Source organism: Camellia sinensis, chromosome 3 (assembly GCF_055761805.1).
Source record: "Camellia sinensis isolate YWXY chromosome 3, ASM5576180v1, whole genome shotgun sequence".
In the NCBI taxonomy this organism is placed as follows: Eukaryota; Viridiplantae; Streptophyta; class Magnoliopsida; order Ericales; family Theaceae; genus Camellia; species Camellia sinensis.
The window spans coordinates 71,697,395-71,723,351 of record NC_138963.1 but is presented as its reverse complement, the minus strand read 5'-3'; the positions used below and the strand labels follow the sequence as shown (position 1 = coordinate 71,723,351).

The 25,957-nt window shown below is 37.1% G+C and overlaps 1 protein-coding gene across 1 annotated transcript; it reads left to right on the top strand.

Moving 5' to 3' along the window:
* The first annotated feature begins 995 nt into the window (after window positions 1-995).
* On the top strand, window positions 996-2,507 carry LOC145821601 (uncharacterized). Its single transcript, XM_082918131.1, has 2 exons — window positions 996-1,589; window positions 2,163-2,507. The coding sequence occupies exons 1-2, from the start codon at window positions 996-998 to the stop codon at window positions 2,505-2,507; spliced, it is 939 nt and encodes a 312-aa protein (XP_082774257.1).
* Window positions 2,508-25,957: the final 23,450 nt, after the last annotated feature.

Genomic DNA, 25,957 nt, shown 5'->3' with positions numbered 1-25,957 from the left:
CTTCCTCTAAGTCTTCACAGAGTAACGCATTCGTCATATCTAATTGTTAAAGAGGCTCAATATGTTAATTCTCTAGAATAGGCCACATGAAGAGCTTTCGAAAATGGCAATGCTGTGAATTTCAGTTAATTTGAGTGCTTAACTAACTTGCCATGAGACAAAATTACATGCTCATATCAGCAAGTTTTTTCAAGAGTATGTCATATAAGAGAAATTCTACCTTGCAGCAAACTTGACTCCACATCGTCTGGCTTATTTATTCTCTTTTCTGCAAAATTTGCTTTAAGCCGTATGAAATGTTCATGAGTACTGTCAATGCTTCTATTCTGGATTTTCACATGACTTTGTAGATACATCTCTCATTGATAACATCTAATATGCTTCTATTCTGAAATGTTCATGTGTGAATATGCATTTGCGGACATGCACAGTTGCCATGTAGAGCCAACTGTTGGAAATGTGTTTCTGTCTTTACTTTTTTTTTTTAACAAATAACATGTCATGCACACACATTGTGAAGAGCATGACATGGTTTTCATTATTTTGATATATCATTCTATCATTGACCATATAGTTTCACTAGTACTAGTGCTCTACTAGTTATGCTATCTAGTGGTCCAAAATTACGGGTCATTTCTTAAATTAACTTGTTTTAGAACTAATCGTGTCATAAAGTTCCACCCTAAAAGAGATTTATGTGACAAGCCAAACAGTGAATGAAAAACAACCTAATCTATCTCAACTTGAAATGCGTGTTCTCATGGCTTCCTCGGTTAATCTTTGTGTGAGTTGTAGGTGACAAAATGGACAAGAGTTGGATGACGATAAATAATCGGTTGACAAGTAAAGAGTATCAATAAGGGGTGAAGTCATTCCTTGATTTTGCTACGGCAAATTTAGGCGTAGAGGATGAAATTAGGTGTCCGTATGTCGATTGCATTAACGGCACAAAATATAGCAGACAAGTTGTGTGGATGCACTTGATCCAAAGAGGCATGGCATCTTCGTATCTAACTTGGGTGCATCACGGGGAACATGTTCCCGTGTCTCGTCCTAGTGTATCAAATGACCAATATGGAGATAGTGGCGAATGTATGACAGATATCGATGATCCGCCCATGGATGAATTGCCTATTATGTTGGAAGAAATTTATGTGAGTGGTCTTATGGATGATCATACCGACAAGGAACCTAATGGTTTGGAGAGGGAGGATTTGCATAAGGTCACTAGGTTATTCGAAGATGCACAACGCAAAGTTCACCCGACATGTGAAAAGTTTTCTGTGTTATCATTCGTCATTAAGATGCTTCATGTGAAGGTGTACAACAAATGGAGCAACAAGTCATTCGATATGGTTATGCAGGTATTCAAGGACATTCTACCAGAATGTGATCCAACAGTTCCATGGACACTCTATGATGCTAAGAAGTTCTTACGTGACTTGGGTTTGGGATATGAAACAATTCATTCGTGCAAGAATGATTGTGCACTATTTTGGAAGGAGAGTGCTAATTTGGAGAAATGCCCTACATGTGACGCGTGTAGATACAAGTTGAACGATGATGGTGGTAAAAAAATTCCACACAAGGTATTGCGGTACTTTCCTTTGACACCGAGGTTGAAAAGACTGTATATGTCCAAAAAAACAGCTGCAGATATGAGATGGCACAATGAGAAGCGTGTGGATGATGACATATTAAGGCACCCGGCCGATGGTGAAGCATGGAAGGACTTTGATAAGCAACATCCGACATTTTCTGATGACTCTCAAAATGTAAGGCTAGGGCTGGCAACAGATGGTTTCAATCCATTTGGGAATATGAGCACATCATATAGCATGTGGCCCGTAATCTTAATGCCTTACAATCTCCCACCGTGGAAGTGCATGAAAGAGCCATATTGCATGATGTCATTGCTTATTCCCGGACGATCGGCACCTGGAAGAGACATTGATGTTTACTTGCAACCACTAATAGAAGAATTGAAGAATTTGTGGGAGCATGGTGTGCAAACATATGATGCATCGAACGGGCAAATTTTTAGAATGCATGCGGCGGTAATGTGGACCATAAATGACTTCCCTGCGTACGGTAACATGTCAGGGTGGAGTACAAAGGGTTACTTGGCTTGCCCTAATTGTAACAATAATGCATCGTCTCAGGGATTACGAAGTAAAATAGGGTATATGGGTGCTCGTCGCCACTTGCCTGAGAACCACACTTGGCGAACAAGTAAGCTCTTCAATGGTCAAACGGAGCATAGGTCCAAACCTTTGGAGTTATTGGGGGACCAAATACTAGAGCAAATTGATTCTGGGACTTACAAGCCGTATGGAAAGCACCCACAAAATCGAAAACGACAAAGGAATGAACATCAAAATTTGAATTGGAGCAAGAGAAGCATTATGTTTGACTTGCCCTATTGGAAGACGTTGAAGCTTCGACACAACCTTGATGTCATGCATATTGAGAAGAACATTGTGACAATGTCGTTGGGACACTTTTGAGCGTAGATGGAAAGAACAAGGACACGGACAAAGCACGCTTAGATTTGGAGGACATGAAAATACGTAAAGAGTTACATTTGAAGAGGCGTTCTAATGGGTCCTTTGAGAAGCCTCCCGCATTGTACACATTGTCGGTGAAAGAGAGAGAAGGCTTTTGTGATTTCTTGAAATCAATAAAGTACCCTGATGGCTATGCAGCAAATATCTCCAATTGCGTAAACGCTCAAGCTGGAAAATTATCTGGCCTCAAAAGTCATGACAGTCATGTCCTTATACAACGACTTCTTCCAATTGGGATGCGTGGCTACCTTAATAAGGAAATTGGAACGACACTTTTTGAGTTGGGAAATTTCTTCAAACAATTGTGTTCAAAGACATTGAGGCGTTCAGATTTGCATAAATTGGATGAACAAATTGTACTCATACTTTGTAAGCTTAAGATGCTTTTCCCGCCGGCTTTTTTCGATGTCATGGTCCACTTGGCAATTCACTTGCCTCGAGAGGCTATGCTTGGAGGCCTAGTGCAATATCGATGGATGTACCCAATTGAGAGGTATTAACTCAGCCCTCGTATTACTGTCAAATTTAAGTTAATGCTTTACTGCTGATATAAATATTGCAGTATAACATTGACATCGGCTTGCAAAATTAGGTTGCTTGGCCGTCTAAAAGGGTTTGTGGCCAACAAAGCTCATCCTGAAGGTTCTATTGCTGAGGCTTACATTTCCAAAGAATGTACAACATTTTGTTCAAGGTATTTGGATGGAGTTGAAACATTGTTTAACCGCCCAGAAAGGAATTATGACATGGGTGACCGTGGCCTAGGGTTGGCAGTATTCACTCAAACTGTACGTCTCTTTGGTCTAATAACAAGGGCGTCCGATGTGTCCGTAGCTGAACGCGAGTTGGCTCATTGGTTTGTCCTACACAATAGCACAGAAGTGGATAAACACGTAGAGTATGAATCCTTCAAACGTATTTATAATGTTTTTGTTGTAAATTGATTAGTCTTTATCTTAGTAAATAGTTTTTGAATCGCATTTCTTGTAACTAGGGAGCACAAGAACTTGTTACACCAAAGAGCCGGTGCGTTCGACATTGAAAACAGACATCGGAAAGAATTTCCTAAATGGTTCAAAGATCATGTAAGCTACTATTCTCATATCCTACCATAGATCGTACATTACGTAAATGTTACGCATGCTAGTAACATGACACATGTTCTTCATGTAGATGAATGATTTGCGGAGCCAACATTCCCCCAAAGCAACTGATGATATGTGGTCATTAGCCAATGGTCCTAGTGGCTTAGTGAACACATTTTCAGGATGCATTGTAATGGTGTCCGTTATCATACTATCGACCGTGACAACCGTCGGAAAAGTCAGAATAGTGGATTAGTCGTGGAAGGGGAGCATGAAGGGCAATTGATACACTTCTATGGACACTTGTGCAGAGTGTGGGAACTGAACTATTTGTTCACATGTCGGATTGTATTGTTCCAATGTGAATGGTTTAACAGCGGTAGTAGTAGAACTATGCGTGTAGAGCCACATTTCACAGCAGTTGATGTAACAAGTCGATGGTACAAAGATGACTCATTTGTATTACCAAGTCAAGTTGAACAAGTATTCTATGTTAATGACACCAAATTATGTACCAGTTGGAGAGTCGTTGAAAAGTTTCAACATCGAGGAATTTGGGATGTGCCGGAGATGGATTTCGTACAACCTGATGATGTGTTCCAACAAGAAGAAACCACCGAGGTCGTACCTACTATGGCTATTGATGATGATGTGGCTTTGCGTCGAGATGATATTGAATCTGAAATTATTCCCATGGAAGTTTTGCAATCTGTCAGAGGGGTAGAAGCCCAGGGTGTTACAGATGATGCCTTCATCTGTGATGATGAAGATGGATTAATGAGGGAGGGTGACGACACAGACGAAGAATATGACCTACAAAGTGATTTTGATACAGATGTTGATGTAGAATCTTGATGTATATCATGCTTTAGTTCATGGCATAATTTGAGCAATGTGAATGTTCAATTGGTGCACAAATGCATAGGAAACTCAAAATAATGAAGGGGGATCTATCTTCGTAAATGTCAATAAACTCAGAAATCAATGTGTGTTTAAGGCAGCTAATCCAAACTGAAATGGGTGGAGTTTTGCTGTGGGTGTACCCACTCAGTGCAGAAGTGCAGTCCCTGGACTCATGTTTTTCTTCTCTGCCATTCTATGTTTTTTTCCTCTGGTTTATCTCTGCCCTGGCTTTGCTGATCTGCCCTGGAAGGGTTGCTGTCCAGAATGTAGTGGGAGGCATTTTTGGTGTATCTTTGGTAGTGAAGTTTATGGTGTAGCTTTGGTATCTAACTGCTGCTTACTGTGTCAAGTAGAATGTTTTCTGAGGGGGCCTGGAGTACATTCTCTGGAGCTGCTGTCAAATGGTTGGCCTACTTTAAATGTGGTGTTTTGTTGGGCTGCTGTCAAATGGAAGGGTGCTGGTCTGCATCTTGTTTGGCTGCAGCTATGCTGGTCAGATTGTGAGTTGAGCCTAGTTAAACTTGCATTCATTGAAGATCTGAATGGTTGGTGTATTTAATGGTCAGCATGGCAGTTTGTGCAATGGGTTACTATGGGGTGTGCTAGTGGAATGTAACTGAATCTTGCCTTTTAGTGGAATGCATCTGATATAGGAAGCTCTGAGCTGGTCTGCATTTGTTTGGCTACAGCTATGCTGGTATGGCTGGTATGGCTGTAAAGCTGGTTTTGTCTGGTTGCTGCTCTGTTTTGCAATGGGTTTTTGTTGTGCTGCTACTGTGTGGATGTTGTTGGGTTCAAGTTTGGGGCTGCCTCTGCTCTGTTTATGCTTTGTTGTTGCTATTTTATGGTTTTGTAGATAGAGATTAGAATAAGAGTTAACCATGAATAAATGAAGGAAGGGTTAGTTTGGAAGGGTTAGTTTGAATTCAATTGTAATATGTATGTGTACAGATTTTGAACAGATTTTGAACAGTCTGGCTTTGATCACTTTAGGGTCAGCTACTGAATCCTCTTTTGCCAGTCTGATATGCCTGGGATTATAAGTTTGATAAAATCATAGGCCATCATACTTGTCAAAAATAAGAAAGAAAGAAAATTCACAGACTATATCTCTTACATGACTACTTGTATTTTTTTGTCAGAATTTACTATTGTCTTGTCGCATAGTCTAGTTTAACGGACACCTGTCATTTTTTAAAATTTATTTCTTGTCGTTTTTGCATTATTGAAGTCATTGTTGTTGGTTTTCTTGAGTATTGTTTATTTACCATTTTAGAAGATTTTTTGCTATTGAGAGAACATGGACATTGACTTTAAAGAAGCAAAAGAAGAGCATTTGATAGTTACTTTGTCCTTCAATTTTGTGGGTTTATTTTTTTTCCTTTGTTGTGTCCAGCAAATATGTTTAACTGAAGAGAGTCAGAAATGTCTCCATTGAACATGAAACTGAAGTACTGTGTTTATACTGGAAACTATGCACCTATGAAGCACGGACTCCTCTCCGGAGGTTGTGTGTAGGTGTTCGACACGCTGGAAAGAGTTGGACACGTTGCGGACATGTTGGAACACGATGAGGACACGCTAAGAACACGTTGAGTACTATTTTTGAAAATAAAAAATAAAAAAATTTAATTTTTTTTTTATTAAAATAGCATATCTAAAGTTGATAAATTTGATAAAATTAATATTTGACATAAAATATATATTAAAAATATACATATAATACAAATATAAATACATATGTTTTGAACATGTCTCCAGCATGAACATGTCTCCAGCATGTGGTGTCTTGCAAATATACATATAATAAAAATAAAAATAGCATGTCTCCAGCATGGGTGAGGAAAATAACATCGAAGTTCTATTATTTTATTTCTTTAATGAGACAATGTAGTATCTACAAGCTATAGCATTACAAACTTTTGTTGGGTTGGTAAGGAGTTGGTAATTACTTTTGTAGTCTTGTTTTTGTTGCATCATCTTGATGCTCCTTCAATAAAATTATTTATTTATAAAAAAAAAAATATTCTGGATAATCTGCAATTGCTATAGTATGATGGTTTTTACTTTGTAATTATTTGCAGGATACACAATCTATTGGGGCTTTAGCAGGGCTTGCCATTGCAATACTTTTTACATGGAGACTATTGAGATCAACTAGTGCGGCTCAAAGAAGACAGCCTAAACGGCAAGCTACTACTCCTAGTAGTTCTGGTGTCGTCAATACTCATTCAAATGCAAATTTGACATTTTCCGGAGACTTGTCTTCAGAAGATTCAAGAGCACAAAATGTTATTGATGAGTTCTTCCAGCCCATAAAGGCAACTACATATTTTTCTATCTGTTTTTGGATTATACATTAGTTCATACTAATTTGATTTATAATTAATTTTTTTGTTGCTGCCTGCAGCCAACTTTAGGACAAATAGTTAGACAGAAGCTGAGTGAAGGAAGGAAGGTAATTTGTTTAGTTTTTCTTGTATTTTTTTTATTTAATAGAGGTCGCTCGTTTATAGATGATGATGTTTTATACTTCTATTGCCTGTCATTTTTTGATAGAACTGGTTCCTGTTGCGAGTGGAAGTTTTATCCTTTTCTCATCAATTTGAGCATGTTTCTTTTTTAAGAAATTAGATGATTTTAATTTTCTTGGCTGGTGCATGGTCCCAACAGATTTTGCAAGTCAAACTTTTAATCATAGAACTCAATTATTCTAAATTGATTATTTTCCAAAAATGTTAGAATTTTGCAAAACATTTTTGGTTCACCAATGGGGTCTTTGAAATGATCTTTCTTGCCAGGTAGAATTTGGGAAGCTCAGCAGAATGAAGAATAGGTCTTCTGGTACCACATGGGAATCGTTTTAATCTTTTCCATGATTTGTTCTTTGGCATTCTTTATTTTACTTTAATCTTTGGTTCTATCTTTTTTAATCTTTGATTTTTCTCATGATTTCCTTTTTGATATACTTGACCCTCTCTTGACTTATGCTTTCCATTACTTTGCATCTTTAACTAGACACGTTAATTTTTCTGTAGAAAATATTAAGTACACCCTTTTTCCTTGTCCACTAATACCTCACTATGAGATTGTCATAGTTTTTGTAATTTAATTTACCCCCTTGGCTTGGATCTTTTAAAGTTTTATGGATAATTTTGTTGTCATCCTCACGTCTTGAAGTTATTTGATTTGTGTTTGGCTATTTTATTTTACGAGTAGTGTACCCAGTAAGAAATTTAATGCATTTTCAACCTCCTTGAGGACAACAATAATAGAGCCTCTGCCACCGCCACCAACAATAATAATAACAACAAAAAATACTACTGGTCATGTCATTATTGAAGATACACTTATAATGTACAACCTATGCATGGATTTGGTTGCATTTATCTGAGTTGCATTTAGGAACTTCGAAGATAGAATATCCTATTACGGTGTTTCTTGTAGGCACTCTGTGCTTCAACCTAAGTTCAGTTTATATAGTTTCTAGTGTAGCTTGAATGGTTATATTAATTTATTAATCGTTTAATTTCTTGTTCGTAGAATATGTGCCTTTCTTTAGACCTGCTATATCCTAATGTCTTGTCTACTGTTGATTTGTAGGACAATATCCTATTTGAAGTGCTTTTGCAACTGTTTCACGTGTCCTTTGGTGCCATGCAACAGTAAGCAACACATGCTAGAATAGTTTTAGTGGTTATTAAGAGTATTGGTTGCAGCAGTCTTTAATGAGTTTTTTTGTTTGTATGTAGGGTCTGCCAAGACAGATGTGATGATATGCTTTTTCATGTTTCAAACCTTTTCAACCCCATACACTTATTCCATATTTTTCTTGCAGAGGCAAGTTCAATATTTATAGATAATGGGAACAACTAAGACTTCTTATCCCAATGTATATACTTTTATTTTGTTGATACAAAGAAAATGCCTCTATGTTCTATTCTTCACTTACCAGGCGAAGTTATTAAATAAAATAATACATGCACTCCTAACTTGTTTGCAGTTACACTATGATCATCAAGTGCTTCTTGATTACCTAATTTCAAAAGATACAGGACCCAAAGCTGCTGAATATCTGTTGAGTTAGTTTAGTTACTTGAATTGTACTTTGATCTTTCCTCTGAAGTTGTGAATACTAGATTTTCATGAATCATATGCCTAAGAAAAACTGTTGCCTGCTTTAGATATGTTGAGAAGTGCAGGTTTTTTTAGAGCTTAGTTTAGGTAGGCAATGTATTTTCTTTTTCAGTTTTTATTGGTTGGCGTAGTTGATGCAAACAAATGCAATGCATTGCAAGATAGTATCAGAGGATGGAACTTTGCCTGAGCTCTAGCTCATCCTTGTATCTGTATGAATTTGGGGGTGCTTTTAATGAACTTCTCAGTTTCTAAATTAGTTGAGTTAGTTCATGCCTTCTAAATTATTTTTGTCTAATTTATTTTAAAGCAGGCATATCATGGCATATTGGAAAATGGAAAATGGTGTTACTTGTGTTATTGTATAGTTCATTTATTATTTTTGTCTGCAATAATCAAGCATTATTTTTGTCTAGTTCATGTATATAGTGTTACTTGTGTTATTGCAGATTGGAAAATGGTTCCTGGCTTAAAGACTGGTCGGCTTTGGAAGAAGACACTCACGCAGCCAGAAACAGACTCGCCAGCTGCTATTCCTTTAGGATCACCCGTTGCTCCGTCTCCTGTTCTACCCGTCCGATCAAATGTGGGACCATCTCATCATGTAACTAGCCAACCAATGGTTGATTCTGATGAGACACAAGCCCCATCCGAAACGCAGCCGAGTGGCGTAGGTAAGATTAAAGTGTATAAAATTTGTCAATTAGCACATGCCATTGCCATTGTTTTTTTGTAGCCAAATTTTAGGCAATTTTCATGATGTTATGTTGTTAACAGGGACTTCGAAGCCCCTACATGTACGCGGACCGACACTTGGCAAAGGCATACAAAAAATAATTAGAGCCAAAAAAGGAGAAAAATGTTATGTTCACATCGATCGTGGGTTGAATGCAATGACTGGCAAGTATGCCACTCCAGCAACTAACGAGTTAGGAATTCAAATTAGAACCTTGTGCCCTTTGAAAGATGTGAAGTCATGGCTGGATCTTGATGAGACTACAAAAGCTGCCGTCATCCAAGGAGTTTTTGTAACTAATATTACTTGTCCATAATATGTAATTGTATTATGTGAGTAATAAGAAAGACTAATATGTAATGATTACTATTTCAATTTGTTTTGCATGTAGGACAAGTTTCAAATTGGGGACAATTTCCACAATGACTTACAAGCACAGGAGATTATGAATAAGAAGGCCTATGGGTTGTACAAAGATTGGAGGTACACCTTGAAGCAAGAGTTCGAATTGTTAGAAGGACTTCCACATGATGAGATCTATGGTCATCCGCCCGTAGGGGTGAGTTTAGATAATTGGAAGCATTTGATCGATGTGGCATGGCAAGATGCATCTCACCAGGTAAAATAATAGACTAGATAGAGTACATACATCTATGTGAAAATGTGATATGCCTTAATATTGACCAAAAACTTGTTTATCTGCTTGACTTGTTTTTAGAAACGGTCAAAAGCTGGCAAGAGTAATAGGAGTCAATTGCCGTACAATCATACCAATGGGTCTCGCTCGTTTCCTATCGCAATGGCTGCTATGGTGAGTTCGATTTTTTTTAAACTTGAATCCATTATATGTTGCTTGGATATGAAAAATGTTATGTTCTGCTACACACACACATATATATATATATATATATATAAATGTTAAACTCTGTTAGTAAACATCTACTGTCTGCAAAAAATCTGTTTGGAAAAAATCTGTTAATGATACCCTTGCCACATGTTTGCATTCTAAATCTGTCTACACTATACTCTGTCTTTCATTCGAAATCTGTCTCGCAAAATCTAAACTATACTCTGTTTACACTATAATACAATATAATACACAATCTGTCTACACTATAATACAGTATATATAAATCTGTCTACACTATAATACACAATCTGAACTATATATTCTGCACTATACTACAAAATCTAAACTATACTCTAAAAATCTGTCTAAACTATAATACAGATTGTGTATGGTTTAGATTTATAAATCTGTCTACACTATACTACACTATAATACAGTATACACAATCTGAACTAAATCTGTCTACACTATAATACACAATCTGAACTATATATACTGCCCAAAATCTAAACTATACTCTGTTTTTCACTTAAGATCATTAGTCTTGTAGCTCTTTTTGTTTTAGATTTAAGTTAATACATTCACAAAAAACAGATATTCCTGTACATACACATGTTATAATACACATAATCTGAAGTGATTATAAGTGGCTATGTGCGAAAATCTGTTGGACATAATCAGTTTGAGAAATTCTGAACAAATGTGTTGGCAAAAATCTGTTGGAAAATATAAATCTGTTAATGATAATCTCTTTGAATTCGAACTAGAATAGTGCTGGCTCTATTTCCAAATCTGGCTGCAAATTTGTCTGAAAATCTGGCAGCAAATCTGTCTAAAAATCTGTCTCCAAATCTGTCCAGCAATTTGTTTAAAAATCTGTTCATGGAAATTTGTCTATTTGGTGCATAAAGTGTCATTGATTTATACATTGATGTGTTAACAGGTAGCAAAAGATGGAGAGTTGGATTTCCCAAAGTTCTATGAGGACAGCCACACTTCAAAGAAAACGAATGACTGGATCCATCCGAAATGCCGTGAGCTGCATGTAAGTATGTGACAAGGAAATATATGTATTCAATATTTTCTTGTACTTAGTACCCAATAATACATATATGTTGCCAAAGTTTTTTTCGTCTTATTTATTTGAAATGACAGCAAGAGATGGTCAATGTACAAGCGGCTGCCATCGAGTCGGGGACGCCATTGACACAAGAGGAGATTTCGTCGGGGACGCCATTGACACAAGAGGAGATTTCAAGGCAAGTGCTTGGACAGAAGAAAAGGTACTTGCTTGGATTTGGGAGTGGCCCACAACCGTCTACCATATTTGCAACGCGAGCACACGATAAGGACATGGAGGCAATGCGAGCTGAGGTGGAGGCACTTCGTGAGGAGCGGCAAAAGGATCATGACGAGTTAATGAAAGAGCGAGAGGAGCGCGAGAGATGTTACAATGAGCTGTTGAAAGAACGAGAGGAGCGCATTCAATTATCCAATGAGATGTTGAAAGAGCGGGATGAGGGACAAAAGGCAAGGGACGAGACAAATACAAAGGTCGAGCATCTCAATAACGTAGTCGCCAAACTGTCACAACTCTTGGGAATCTAAGTTGGGCATCCGACGTTTGTTTTTTGGTAAGAACAATTTCATTAATGTCACACTTACTTTGTTTAAATATGTTCGCTTGAAGAGTTGAAAATGTCATCAATTTTTGAGTTATTTGGGGTTAATGATTTCTTGTGTAGTTACTAGAGTTTGGTATTGAGTTTTCTTAACAATGAACTTGTATTTAAAATATGTACTTGATTAAGATTAACTATAGTAGAAACATGTTAAAAAAACATAGCGAATTTCAATCTTCGTTTAGAGTAACATGTAAACTTCAACAGTGGTATTTTGAATAGTAACTCGAATATGTGTTTAAAAGTAATGGTAACCTTCCCGGTGAAAAATGTGACACGTTGGGACAGACGGTACGTAAATAGGACACATACGTTGGGAGTTAGAGTTGAAAAAGTTATAAACTTAGACGAAAAAAGGGGTTCGGGGGGCGAAAATGCGAAATAGCCCCCGAAACACTATTTTTTCATAACGGGAAGCTTCCCGGTGATAAATGTGACATGTAGGGACAGACGGTACGTAAATAGCACGCCTACGTTGGGAATTAGAGTTGAAAATGTCATAAACTTAGTCGAAAAAAGGGGTTCGGGGGGCGAAAATGCAAAGCATCCCCCGAAACACTGTTTTCTCATAACAGGAAGCTTCCCGGTGATAAATGTGACATGTAAGGACAGACGGTATGTAAATAGCACGCCTACGTTGGGAATTAGAGTTGAAAATGTCATAAACTTAGTCGAAAAAAGGGGTTCGGGGGGCGAAAATGCAAAGCATCCCCTGAAACACTGTTTTCTCATAACGGGAAGCTTCCCGATGATAAATGTGACATGTAGGGATAGACGGTACGCAAATAGCACGCCTATGTTGGGAATTAGAGTTGAAAATGTCATAAACTTTGTCGAAAAAAGGGGTTCGGGGGGCGAAAATGCAAAACAGCCCCCGAGCCACTGTTTTTCCGTAATGGGAAGCTTCCCGGTGATAAATGTGACATGTAGGTGTCCACAATACGTAAGTAGGACAAGAACTAAATGTGACGAATGATATATCCTGTTGACCTAGTCCTTTGGAAATTGGAACAATGGATTTGTAAAGTTCAGCTAAGGTTTAGGCGCAATTGTGTATTTGATAAGTTTAACTATCACCACTACAAAATGTGCAATAGTTGAACAATAGACAGTTCATATATATAACATGGCCTCAAGATTTGGCTGATGGGAGGATAATTCCTCAGCAACATAATAGGGAACTTAGGACTAAAGAAGCTAAGTATTGAAGGTACGTATCAAAATTAGATGGTGTAATGGAAGAATAGTTAAGCATAATCTTATATAGCTCGTCCCCATAAGCCTATAAAGAACCCAAGGCATTACTCATTCACAAACAGAAGCATATCTACATCTATAAACTCACTAATTAGTTTCTTCTTTAAGGAAAGTGTTTCCAAAATTTCAATGAGTATATCGAGAAAATTAGAATCTTTTATGAAGAAAAAGACCATATTAATTTCCATCCGTGGAGGTCAGAAAAACACTGAACTAACGTAACTGGAAGCTTCGTGGAGGTCACAAAAGCATAAGCATAGTGAGTTTTATGGATACCAGACAAACTCTAATGATGGATTTTCTTACATTTTTATAACAAATAATTTTTGGATGAAATGGTAAGTACACCCAAAATTTTGGTAATTTCATAATACCTACACAATTTACTTTCACATTTAAGTACTAAAATTTACTTCGATAGATTTAGAGATAAAAAAGCTAAAACAAGAACTCATGATGGGTTCATGTTTGGATGTCTTGCATTAGTTAATAGATATCACTCTCCTTGTCTTTTAATGTTTGAAATTATTACGATATATGTATGTCGTCCAGAAGTGCCATTACACGCACCGAACTAATGATTTTTTCCCCCTTTTTTGCAGATGTTTTTGGACATACAAATGTGGATATGTTTTTGTTGACAAGTACGGGAGGGCATTTTTTTTATATCTTTATCCGTATATATAGTGGTTTGTAAAAAAAATTTTGTTGGTAGCAATTAACATAGCACGTGGTACATAATAGTTTTGTGGCAGTACAGAATATAATTTTTGTTGTGGTACAAAAGTTGTAGGTGCACAATGAATTTGGTTATTCCAGTATTATGTATTGAATTAAATTATTGATGTGGGCTTAGACTTGGTTCTTATGAAATTTGTAATATATATATATATATATATATATAAGTGGATGTTCAATATTAATTTTTTGGATGGTTGGAACTGAAATGTGTGTAATTGTTGTTGAATGCTTCATAACATATTTACCGTTGATGGATACAGGTTGTATTAATAATGGATACAGGTGCACCAAATATTTTATTTAAAAGAAAAACGTTAACGTATTTGGCCACCAAATATTTTGGTAGCTAAATATGTAATCAAATGTTTGGTGGCTAAGAATTTAGTAGCAAAAACATAACCCATTAATTTTTTGCGACCAAATAATTAGTAGCTAAAACAATTGAGAAAGAGATAGAGAAAGTATTGGCTACTAAATTTTTTAGTCACGGAAAAAATATGGTATCATTTGGCGACTAAAATGTTTGGTGGCAAAAAATGAAGAAGTGAATGTGAGCAAGCTTTTGGCTACGAAACTTTTAGCGGGCAAAAGTAACAATGCCAAAAATTACTTAGTCACTAAAAATATGTATTCTATTGGTGACAAAAATGTTTGGTCTATAATAGTTATTCTTAAATTATGGTAGCACTTTTAGTGACTAATACTTTAGTGGCAGAAACATATCTTTTGCCGACTAAATTCAAAGTAGTAGCCAAATGTGCACTTTCGGCGACCAATTATTTAGTAGCTAAAAGTGATACCTTCCCCGACCACAACAGGTTGGTAGCCAAAAATTCTAATTCCGCGACCAATTATTTAGTGGCAGAAACATATCTTTTGCCGACTAAACTCAAAGTAGTAGCCAAATGTGTGCTTTCGGCGACCAATTATTTAGTAGGGGAAACATACCTTTTGCCGACTAAAGCCAATTTAGTAGCCAAATGTGTACACTTTCGGCGACCAAATAGATTTTAGTCGCCAATACTATCGCTGACAGGGTAAAGGCGACGAGCTTAGCGACGAAAAATTTTGGTCGCTAAATCATTTTGGCGACTAAATAAGTGACTTTTGGCGACCAATATTTTGGTAGCCAAAAGTGACATTTCTTGTAGTGATACTCATGATTGTAATTGCACCTAGTTTAAGATTTGAGCAATGCTACATGTTTTAAAATTTGAGTTCATCTAAATAAATATATTTTTTGATTTTTTACAAAAATATATACAGAAAAATAGAGAGGTGATATGACCCAAATAAATATACTTATCTAAATAAATGAACTCATATAGGTTATGTCAAATACCCATGTTTAATAGTAAAATTTTTATTTTTTAGCAACCAATCATATTTAATCACTCATACTTTTAATAAGATTTATTTAGTTGCTTGTAATTTCAACAAAATTTTTAATAAGATATTAGTATCTATAAAATTATTATTAAAGTTTTTATAATAACTTCGGAGTATTTAAAAGTTTTTATAATAACTTCAGAGTATTTAACATGATTTGATAGGAAAATGATTCAAAAAAAAAAAAAAATTGTACAAGAAAAAAAACAAAGAGAGGAAAAAAAAAAATCACTTTTCCTTCTTGTAGTTTAGGTGATTTGCACTTCACTTCCTTTAGTTCAATAATAGGGCATAGAATTCCCGTGTCATTTTGGTCTAAAATGCAATGTTAACATTGTTGATGACAAACATTTAATGACCAAACTATTCTTATGATTCTCTATGCTCTTACCTATTGTCACTGCTTTATCAACACTTCTTTACTAAATTTTCACTTAATTTCAGACTTAATAAATATTAGCTTTATTAACTTAAATTTAAGTCAAATACTAAATTAATTTGTTATTTAATTTTTATAATAATGTGTAGAATTAACCTGATTTTTAGTTGTGTATAAATATATTTATAATAATATGTATAATTAGTTTTAGTTAAAATTTTGGATGAAAAAGATAAAGAAAATATACTTACAACGAAACTCATACCCATATTTTTGATAAAAAAAAATTAAAAAAAAATTAATTCTTAGTATTGAATTAAGTTAGGGCAAATAATATGGCAGTAATTTTCAGAAAAAAAATAATTATAAAAAATGGTAAATATTATAAATATTAATAATTAAAATTATAAAATTTTCATGAATTTATAATTAAAAAAAATAAAAAGTTACCCTGAACAGTAATTCCCCCATTCAGTTATATCACATCAAATTTTCAATCTAAAATTTTGAATAAATTTGATAAGAAAAAAAAAAAGTAAAAAATGCTAACACTTAGGAGTTAGACACTTGAAAAATTTATAAAAAAAATTTAAAAGATACCCCTGAACAGTAATTCCCCATTAAGTTATATCAAATCAAATTTTCAATCTAAAATTTTGAATAAATTTGATAGGGAAAAAAAAAAAAAGAGTGAAAAATGCTACCACTAGGAGTTAGAAACTTGAATGGCCGGCTCATACCAGTGAAATACGTTTGGGAAATTCTTTGATGTAAAAATAAAAGGGTAATTTACAAATACCCTTCCTCAAATTTGTTTAAAGTACAAATTATTTTCAGTAGTTTAGAAAATTATAAATACTCATTTGTTAGAATTTTTTATTTAACAGAATTAATAAAAAATAAAATTCTTTTTTTTGATTAGCAATAAAAAAATAAAATTCATAATTATTTTCTTATACAATAATAAAATTGCATAACTTATTAATTGAAATATATTTCTAACATAATTAAAACTGTTAATTTTTTTTTTGAACGACAGTAAAATCCATTAAGGATAAGTCAAACGGCACTTACAATGGATTTCATGCCTACACAAATAGAACTTACTCTAAACAAAGGAAACATGAGTAAAGAGACATACAAGCAAAGTCAAAATAGTATCAAAGACATGATCATATAAGATCCTAACCCATACTGCAACGCAAAAACGATCATAAGAGATCGGCACTAGGGTTAGTCAGAGATACCACGAAAGCTTCCACTGCAAAAAGGGCAAGCTACCTCTTGTGGGTCCCGTCTTATTTCCTCATGTGCTCAAAAAAGAGAGGAAAAGCTACCAAAATCACACCCATGAAGCCCAAACAAACAAAAATACAAAATAAAAGCAGAAAAAAAAACCTCAAAAAACAAACCGAAACATAGATCTAGAGGAGGAAGAAATCAGATTTGGTGGAAGATTGGCCACGGCGTGGTGGTGGTGGTGTCGGCAGTGAGAAGCGACGATGGGTGACAAATTTGATTATGGTGTGGTGGTGGCAATGAGAAACGATGAGATGTGACGGAGAGACGGCAGATCTAGCTTCGACTAGGAGGGGAGAGGAGAAGAAAACTCAAAAACTTCCACTCTAAGGAAAGAAACACCTCACAAGGAGAGAGAGAGAGGGAAAGATTGTGAGAAGAATAATCTCCCAAGATTTAATTTGTAGAAAGTAGAAGAAAAAAGAGGGAGAGAGGAGAAAGGCGGCCGAAGAGAGGCCGAAGCCTCCCTCCCCCTCCCAAACGGCAATCTCACTCAATAACTCTAGGAGAGAAAATTTAGAGAGAGAAAACGATTAATTGACTTAATGTTTTATTAATAAAATGACGATTTGTTATGAAATTAAAAACTTCAGGGGATGAAATATAATTTTTAGAATCACATAAGGCGATTTGTATTTTAATCAAATTTTAAAGAATGTATTTGTAATTTATCAAAAATAAAATAAAATAAAAATTAGTGTGAAACATTGGAGAGGGTGAAACATTTGTCTTTTTTATCAATTAATAGTAGTGGTGGTGATAGCTGTGTAGCAAAAGCCAAGAATCTACTGGTCGTGAGTTTGCTAGTTCCCCTCTAGGTGACAAATCCCTTTCCTAAACAAACTACTTGTATTTGTTTAAAAAAACAAAATAAATTACATTTTATCCCCTTCACTATTGACCCATATCACTTTATTTTTCAAATTAAAAATTGCAACACATCACTCTTCTTTTCTACTAATTTTAAATATGAATTTTTATGACGAAAATGTCGTTTCTGCTATAGGATAAATTATATTGTGCCCCTTTTATCTTTTAATATCAATTATTCTTTTAACTAAAAAATGTTACATCTTGTCACCTTAAATTATCAATTTGTATCAATACTACAAATCACTTTTTACTTATCAAATTTTCAGCTATTTATGTAATTGATCATTAACGGAAAGTTTATTTTGTTAGACATTGATAGTTCAAAGTAACAAAATGTAGCATTTTTCTTTGACCTCCACATGCTAAATGGCCCACATATGGAGGGGAGTGAAAGACTTGTCCACATCACATTTTTAAGCCATTCAAACTTGATTACTATTCTAATATGTGATTTTATAAATTTCAAAATTCAATTGTTCCATGTGTATGTGAATCAAATGCTTATAAATTTTATAATTTTTTGTCGAACAATTTCCCATACCAATTTATCCACAAGACAATAGCACTTTTACAAGTCCTACGTTTTTATAGATACCATTTTATATCTATCAACTAAAATAACCAGATTTACTTATTTATTTATTTTAACTAAACTAAAATAAATATATGGATAGCTGGCTTTCTGATGAAACAATTAATTCAAGTAAAGAATGGCTACATTCATCCCTCTCTTCTCCCAACCAAATGTCTTAACATTTTTTTATTATTATTATGACATTTCAGCGTTGTGTTCTGTTTGGCATCCAGAATCCCGGGTCAGCCTCAGTATCTGCCAATAAACAAATTTTATTTTATCTTATTTTATTTTATTTTATTTTATTTTTTGGGAGGGGAAGGGGAGGGGGCGTCTAGCTACTCGTAATAATTAATCAGAAAATTTAATTATACTTGTTTTTGTGTGAATATATTGTGTATATATGATATTGTGTGTATATATGACATTGTGTATATTAGGAATTAGGTAAGAATTAGGCAAGATTGTGGTGTAAATAGGAATTCTTTGTATTTCTTTTTTCGTCATAGATTTAGAGCTATATAAACCGATGCACTCTTTGTAAACAAACACAAGTTGAATATAAAATATTCTTCAGAAACTTACATGGTATCAGAGCAGGTTGAGAAACCCTAGCGCCATTGTAGACACCCCATTTTTGACCGTCCTCAAGACTTGGATGTCACCATTGGAACACTTGGTGATTATCCATGTTTGTGTTCGTTTGGAGTTCCCGGAGGTCTCGGCTACGCGCCTTGCCTCAGGATCTCCGAACTCGACTGTTTAGTGTCTGGTTTTGCACCAAACACTTGTGTTTTGCCTTGGAGGGACAGGGAATGCCTTGTGAGGCATCCCCACACATCACCGGCCATGGCCAGAGGCCACCGACTGGTATTTTGTTGCTGTCGGCAATATATATTTCCGGTCGGCACTATTTGTTGCCGGTCGGCACTCATTTTTGTCAAAATGGCAATTTTGAGTAGCCGATTACTGTTCATCTACTTTATGTAGATATTTTGTGCCAGCTGTGATAGCTGGCACCAACTCTGCTTCCCTCCATACACGTGTATGGAGGGATTTCCCTCTAAGCAAGCTTGTTTGGTAAGCTTTGAAAGGGGGATTTCTATAAGAGGAGCCCTTCTCTCCCTTGCTTGGGGTTAGAGAATTTTGGAGAGAAAAACACAGAGAAAAGCTTTGGTTTTAGGGTTAGGGTTCATACATATCTCCTATCTCTCTTTTTCTCTCTTTGTGTTCTAGGTGTTTTAGTCCTTACTGTTGCACACAAACACCTAGTGTTTCACCTTCCTTTGGCTACTGAGGTTCTGAGGGGCTGGTTTTGGTGTTTTGGAGTTGGATTCAAGCCAAGGAGGGCTGTTGGAGCATCATTTGTGAAGGTGATCTACAAGGGTGAGAAACTTCCCTTTTATTCCCCATTTTTGCATTGCTTTTCTACCTATCTTAGAGCTGTTTTCGTGCTTATTGTATAATACAAAAAAATTCTGTTTTTTAGCCCTTTTGATTGTTTATTAAGAGTGTTTTGTGGTTTGGGTTTGTTTGACCCCTCCTAAGCCTTGTAAGGCTCCTTTTTGTGCTATTTTTGTGCAAGTTTCGAGACTTTGGTGTTTGGGCCTCTTCAAGAGATTTCAGTGGCGGAGATGGTGCCTTGAAGTCTCCAAAAGGGGAGGGCCACCCCCTCTCCTTGTTGTCCTTGAAAGGGACCCTTTTTGGCCTCTTGCGGGAGCATCATGTTAGAGTGTGTATTGATCATGTCTTTGTTGTTTTCCATGCTTATTATGCCATGATATAACCTTGTTGTGTGTTGGTTTTGGTACACCATGCATACTTAGCATACCTACCAAGTAATGCCTTGTTATTGCCTTAATATGCCTTAGGTTGTTAGCCTTTACTCTAGCATGTTTTAGGTTTAGCCTTGTGAAGGTTTTGTGCTCATTTTGCCATGTTTTAGGTCTGTCCATAGTTGTTTGGGTTGATCTTGGCATGCGTAGTATAGCTCCTTTGTATTTGAGCTTGTATGCTTCAAGTATGTGAATGTGTAGTATGTGTTGCTTGCATCATTTCGGTGGTTTGGAACCACCCTACATGTTATTTCAGTCCCTTTGACATGCTCATATGTTTGCCTTGGATGCCTCTTTGAAGCTTTGGAAGCTTGCCTTGCATGCTCCATGTTTTAGCATTTATGCATGCCTTTAAATTCAAACCATCTAGATGCTATCTAGTTGGTCTTTTGGGCTTAGTTTCATGTGTTAAAACTCTGTTTTTGGTTGCCTAAGTCCTGCCATGTGTGGTTGTACTAAGTGTAGTCCATTGCCTCTTTGGTGAGCCTTGAATGCTTGGACCATTGTTGCATGTTTAGCTTGCCTTGTTGCTTGGTTTGGCACCATGTTTTAACATGATTTTCAGAGCTTATGTTGCATGCTAATTGTCCATGATATCCCTTTTCAAGTGTGCCTTAGAGTTGCTTATTTAATGCCTAAGTGTTGGTCCAACTTACTTGCATGTGTGTATGTATGTTTGATCCCAATTCCTTGGTTTTTGGCCACTGTTTTAGGCCTATTTAGAGTTGCGTAAATCATGTCTAAGTCCACCTTTTCATCAGTTTGCATTGCCTCATGTTTGCTTGTATGCTTGCATAAGTGTCTTGCTATGCCATGTTGCATCCTTAGCTTGCATGCCTAGGTTGCATTGCATCTTGCATGCATGCCTTGTTCCTTGACTTGGTGATAGGAATTGGGCCTTGGTTCGTTTGTTTGGTTTGCATTTCATTTGACATGAAAGTTGTACACTTGATTCTTTGGGCCATCATGCATGGAAATGCGTGATTGGCGGTCCGAGAATCGAGACACATGCCGTTTTGAGTCACAAACATGATAGGGGACATGATTGGTGCATACATTGCTTGAATTGTATTGCCATGCAAGTTCTGTCCTCTGCTGCTGTGAGTTGCAGGTTCTGCAGGCATTCTTTGCCGACCAGCAGTATACATTGCCGACCGGCAGTAAATCACCAGCCGATGGATTCATTTTGTGCCGGTGACCACAATTCACTGCCGGTGGTAGTTCTACTCAGCCGGTGGTGATTCCCAGTATCCAGAGAAGCATCCTTGAGACTTTGGCAGTCTTCAGAGAGACAGAGCAGGGAAAACAGAGGCAGACTATGCATGGCCGTGCACTTCCGAGCAGGACCCGAGCATGCGCTGCATCTGGCTCTCTTCCCGAGGCGATTTACTGCTTTTCCTAGTTTAAATTAGTTTGTTAACTGATTAGGCAATTTGTAATATTTAATTAGCTTGCGTAGTTAATTAATTTGTATTATTTATTTGGTCCCTCCGGGCGAGGGCAAATCTGTAATAAGTGTGTGTGAGTGGTGTGTATATCTTCCAACCCCCACTTCTTTCTTCCCTTTTATTTACCTGCTTATGATGGTAGATTAGGGCATGTTTTAAATTAGCATACATTGTGTTATGCATGCGTGCATCCATACATTTATCCCGCATGCACCGGGCTCGGTACATCATTCTAACTGCATTTGTATTTCAATTCCAAATTGAATACGTGCATTAATTGGTTGCATTTCACATGCCATGTTTAGGTTAGCCGAGCCTATTCTAATTGCATCTTGCATGTGTTGCATTAGTCAACTTGACATGAACTAGGATCACGCATGTTTGCTAACTAGTTTATTGTTTTGGCACGGAGTACGATGTAAGTATTTATGCTTTAGCATCTCACATGCGTGTGAATGTTAACATGATAGCATGCTTACCATGTGGCTAGATGCTTATGTGTTATAAATTGTTCGAATGCCTGTGGGTGAAGGTTGGATTGCTTGAGTTGGAATAGCTCGTTGAAATCCGTATTTTAGCCTACTTGCGAGTAGCAAATTCCAAAACATTTTCCAAAACAAACGGATATGCAATGCTTATTTCCAAATTGGGCAATCTAGTCTATACTTGTATGCTGTGTGCATAACATAGTAATTATAGGCTAATAATTGGAATAAGAACACATAACGTTTTCAAAAATAGATATCATGGTTAGTAGAAGCCGATCTTCGGATCGGGCGAGAGGGGGTGCTCATAGCTGACCTTCCCCAATCGTACCCTAGCTCCCGAGCCAAGACAACTCCGGTGATGACGGACATGTGGCCTTCGGCACCGAGTCAGGGTTTCCTAAATTCCCCCATAAAAAATATTTAGGTGGCGACTCTGTATCTGGAAAAGCAGTCCATGTTTGGTACTTCTTTTCAAAAAATCTATTTTCTCAAAACGATTTGCCGGATTTGGACTCTTTGGTTCAAGATTAAGAACCGTGACGATTTGAGAGTCCGAGCTGTAGTAACCCCAAAATGAACAGAACGGGACTCACCCTCCCGGGGCGTTCGGGGGCGCCTACAGCCATCGATCTCTCTCATTCTTTCAGACCTGGTTGTTGATCGAAGCCCTTTGCTTCATCAATGGTCAGTCGTGAATCTTCTCTTTGGCACAGTTTGGTTTGCGATCTCTCTCTCTGACCTGGTTGTTGGACGATGCTCCTTGCTTCATTGATCATCTAGTTGAGTCTGATTCATTTGATTCCTTGCAACTGTTCGACTCATCTAGCCGACTCAACTGTTCGACTCATCTGTTCGACTCGTCATCTTCTCTCTCTCATTCTGGTTCGCGAAGGTCTCTCTCTTGCAGCTGTGTCGGCTTCAGTTTCTCTCACTCCTCTATTTTAGTTCTCTTGGCTTCGTCTGTTAACTGACCTATTGACATATCTCAGTTTGGTTCTTCAGTTTTTTTGTTTATTATACTTTGACCCAGTTATTATATAATTTTGCTTTATAATGGACACTAAAATTCAAGCCATTAAGTGCAAACTCAATGGTGACAACTGTGCCTATTAGGCTAGTGTTATGAAGAATTTTTTTCTTGGTCAGAAAAATGGGGTTATGTTTATGGTTTTGTTCCTCGGCCATTGGACTTAAAGGCGAAAGGATATCTGATTTTATATGATACTTGGGATTGTGATAATGCCCAAGTTTTGACCTGGTTTCATAATTCAGTGGATGATTGTATTGGAATGATATTTTCTAAATACAGTACTACCAAGGAGGTGTGGGATTATTTACTGGATGTTTATTAGCAGCCTAACTTTGCCAAGCGATATGAGTTAGAAATAGCTATTTAGAGTGCTCGTCAGCAGGATCAGACTATTCAGGATTTTTATATTGAGATGAAAGGTCTTTGGAATCAATTAGCTCTCATGGAACCATCTACCCTCAAGGCACTAGATGCTTATATTGAGTTTTAGGAGCAAGGTCGTTTAGTGCAGTTTTTAATGGCTCTCTTCCCTCGGCATGAGGCTATCCGTGGTGGCATCCTTCATCGGTCTCCTTTCCCCTCTGTGGATGTTATTGTTCGTGAGCTCCTCTCCGAGGAAACCCGCCTTAAGATGGCTAGTCAGACTCTATCTCCATCTGTCTTTTTGGCTCCTACTCAGCCTCCTCTGTTGTCAGCTCTACCATCTCATCAGCTTCAGGGCCATGCAAAGTCCAAGAAGGGGCCACTAGCCTCTGATGAGTGTGCTTTTTGCTATCAAAAGGGCCATTGGAAGTACAACTGTCCCAAGAAGGGTCGTCAGTCTGCTCAGTCTTCTCAGCCGTTTCAACCACAATTCCGTGGTCCTACTTCGAGTACTTTTCGCCCCCCTGCTGCTTGTACTGCCTCTGCTCCGGCTTCTGATCCTGACTTGGCTTTCTTGAGTGGCCAAATTTCCCAACTTCAGCATCTCTGGTCCACATCTTAGTCATCTTCATCTGCCTCTGCTCTCACCTCTCTTCATTCAGGTTTGCTTGGGTCCTCTTCATGTATTCTTTCCTCTATCTGGCTTTTTGATTTTGGTACCTCTCATCATATGACTCCTCACATTTCCTTACTTCAAAAATATATCCTCCCTCCATTTCCTATTACTATTAATACTGCTAATGGGTCTGGTATGTTTGCCCTATCTATTGGGTCTGCCTTATTCTCTACCATGTCCGCTTTTACTATTCTCTCTATTCTTTATGTGCCTCAATTGTCTGTTAGCTTGCTTTCTATTAGTCAGCTTGATGCTTTTGGTTTTGATGTTCTCTTTTCTTCTTCTGCTTATTGTGTACGGGATCGGGTGTCTAAGAAGCAGATTGGAACCTACCATAGAGTTGGAGATCTCTATGTGGTGGAAAGCCGACATCTTCCTCTGTCTACCTCCCCCGTTGCACTTTCATATTTTTAGTTAGATTCTCAGTCGAGTCAGTTTTATTTATGGCGTTCTCGCTTAAGTCATTTGCTTGTTGACCGCTTGCGGTCTTTAGCTCAGTCAGGATTGTTAGGTAAAGTTTCTCCTAGTCAAATTAATGAGTGTCGAGGATGTAAACTTGTTAAAATGATAACTTTACCTTTTCATAACAGTACTTCTACTTCTGCTTCTTCTTTTTCTCTTATACATACTGATGCTTGGGGACCTTCTCCTGTTCTCACTAAAGAGGGTTCCGCGTAGTATGCATCCTTTGTTGATAATTGTACCCGCTATACCTGGGTTTGTCCTATGGCTCATAAATATGACTTCTACCAGATATATCGTACCTTTCAGTCTATGATCACTACACAGTTTGGGGCCATAATTAAAATACTCCGATCTAACTTGGGTGGGGAATACTTTAAAACTGAATTCTGTGAATATTTGGCTACATTGGGCACTATTTACCAAACCTCTTATACTGATACCCCTGCCCAAAATGGTCATGCTAAGTGTAAACACCGTCATCTCCTTAAGACAGCTCGATCTCTCATTCTCTCTGCCTTTGTTCCGGCACCATTCTGGGCCGAGGCAGTTCTTACCGTTGCTTTCATTTTTAATCGCATGCCGACTTCTCTACTCTTCGGTCAATCTCCTTATAAGGCTCTGTATTCCCAACCTTCAAATTATTCCCTCCTACATGTCTTTGGGTCTGCTTGTTTTGTTCTCCTTCCTCATAAAGATATGACCAAACTCAGTGCCCGGTCTGTCTTGTGTGTTCTTTTGGGTTACAGTCTTACTTAGAAAGATTGTCGCTATTACAACCCTATCTCTCGTCGCCTTTATGTCTCTCGTCATGTTGCCTTTCTCGAATGTCTGTCTTACTTTCAGCTTCCCCTTCTCACTGCTCCCGTTTCCGAAGAGGATTTGGTTCACATCGACCCATTTCCTTCTGAGGTCCCGTCTGATGAGTACATCTCCACTGTTTCTTCTAAGGCCATTCTTACTTTTCCGTTTGCATCACCCATGGCTCCTTCTCCTCCTTCGGCTTCTTCTTCCCCTCCGTTGTTGGTCTATTCTTGTCGCTAGGCTCCCCTACCACCAATTGTCTCTACTCTTGTTACTACTTCTTCTACTTCTGACGATTCTGATCCTGTTGTACACCGATATCCTACTCATGAGTGTCGTCCTCCAAACAGGTTGGGTTGGTCTAATACATGTTTTTGTG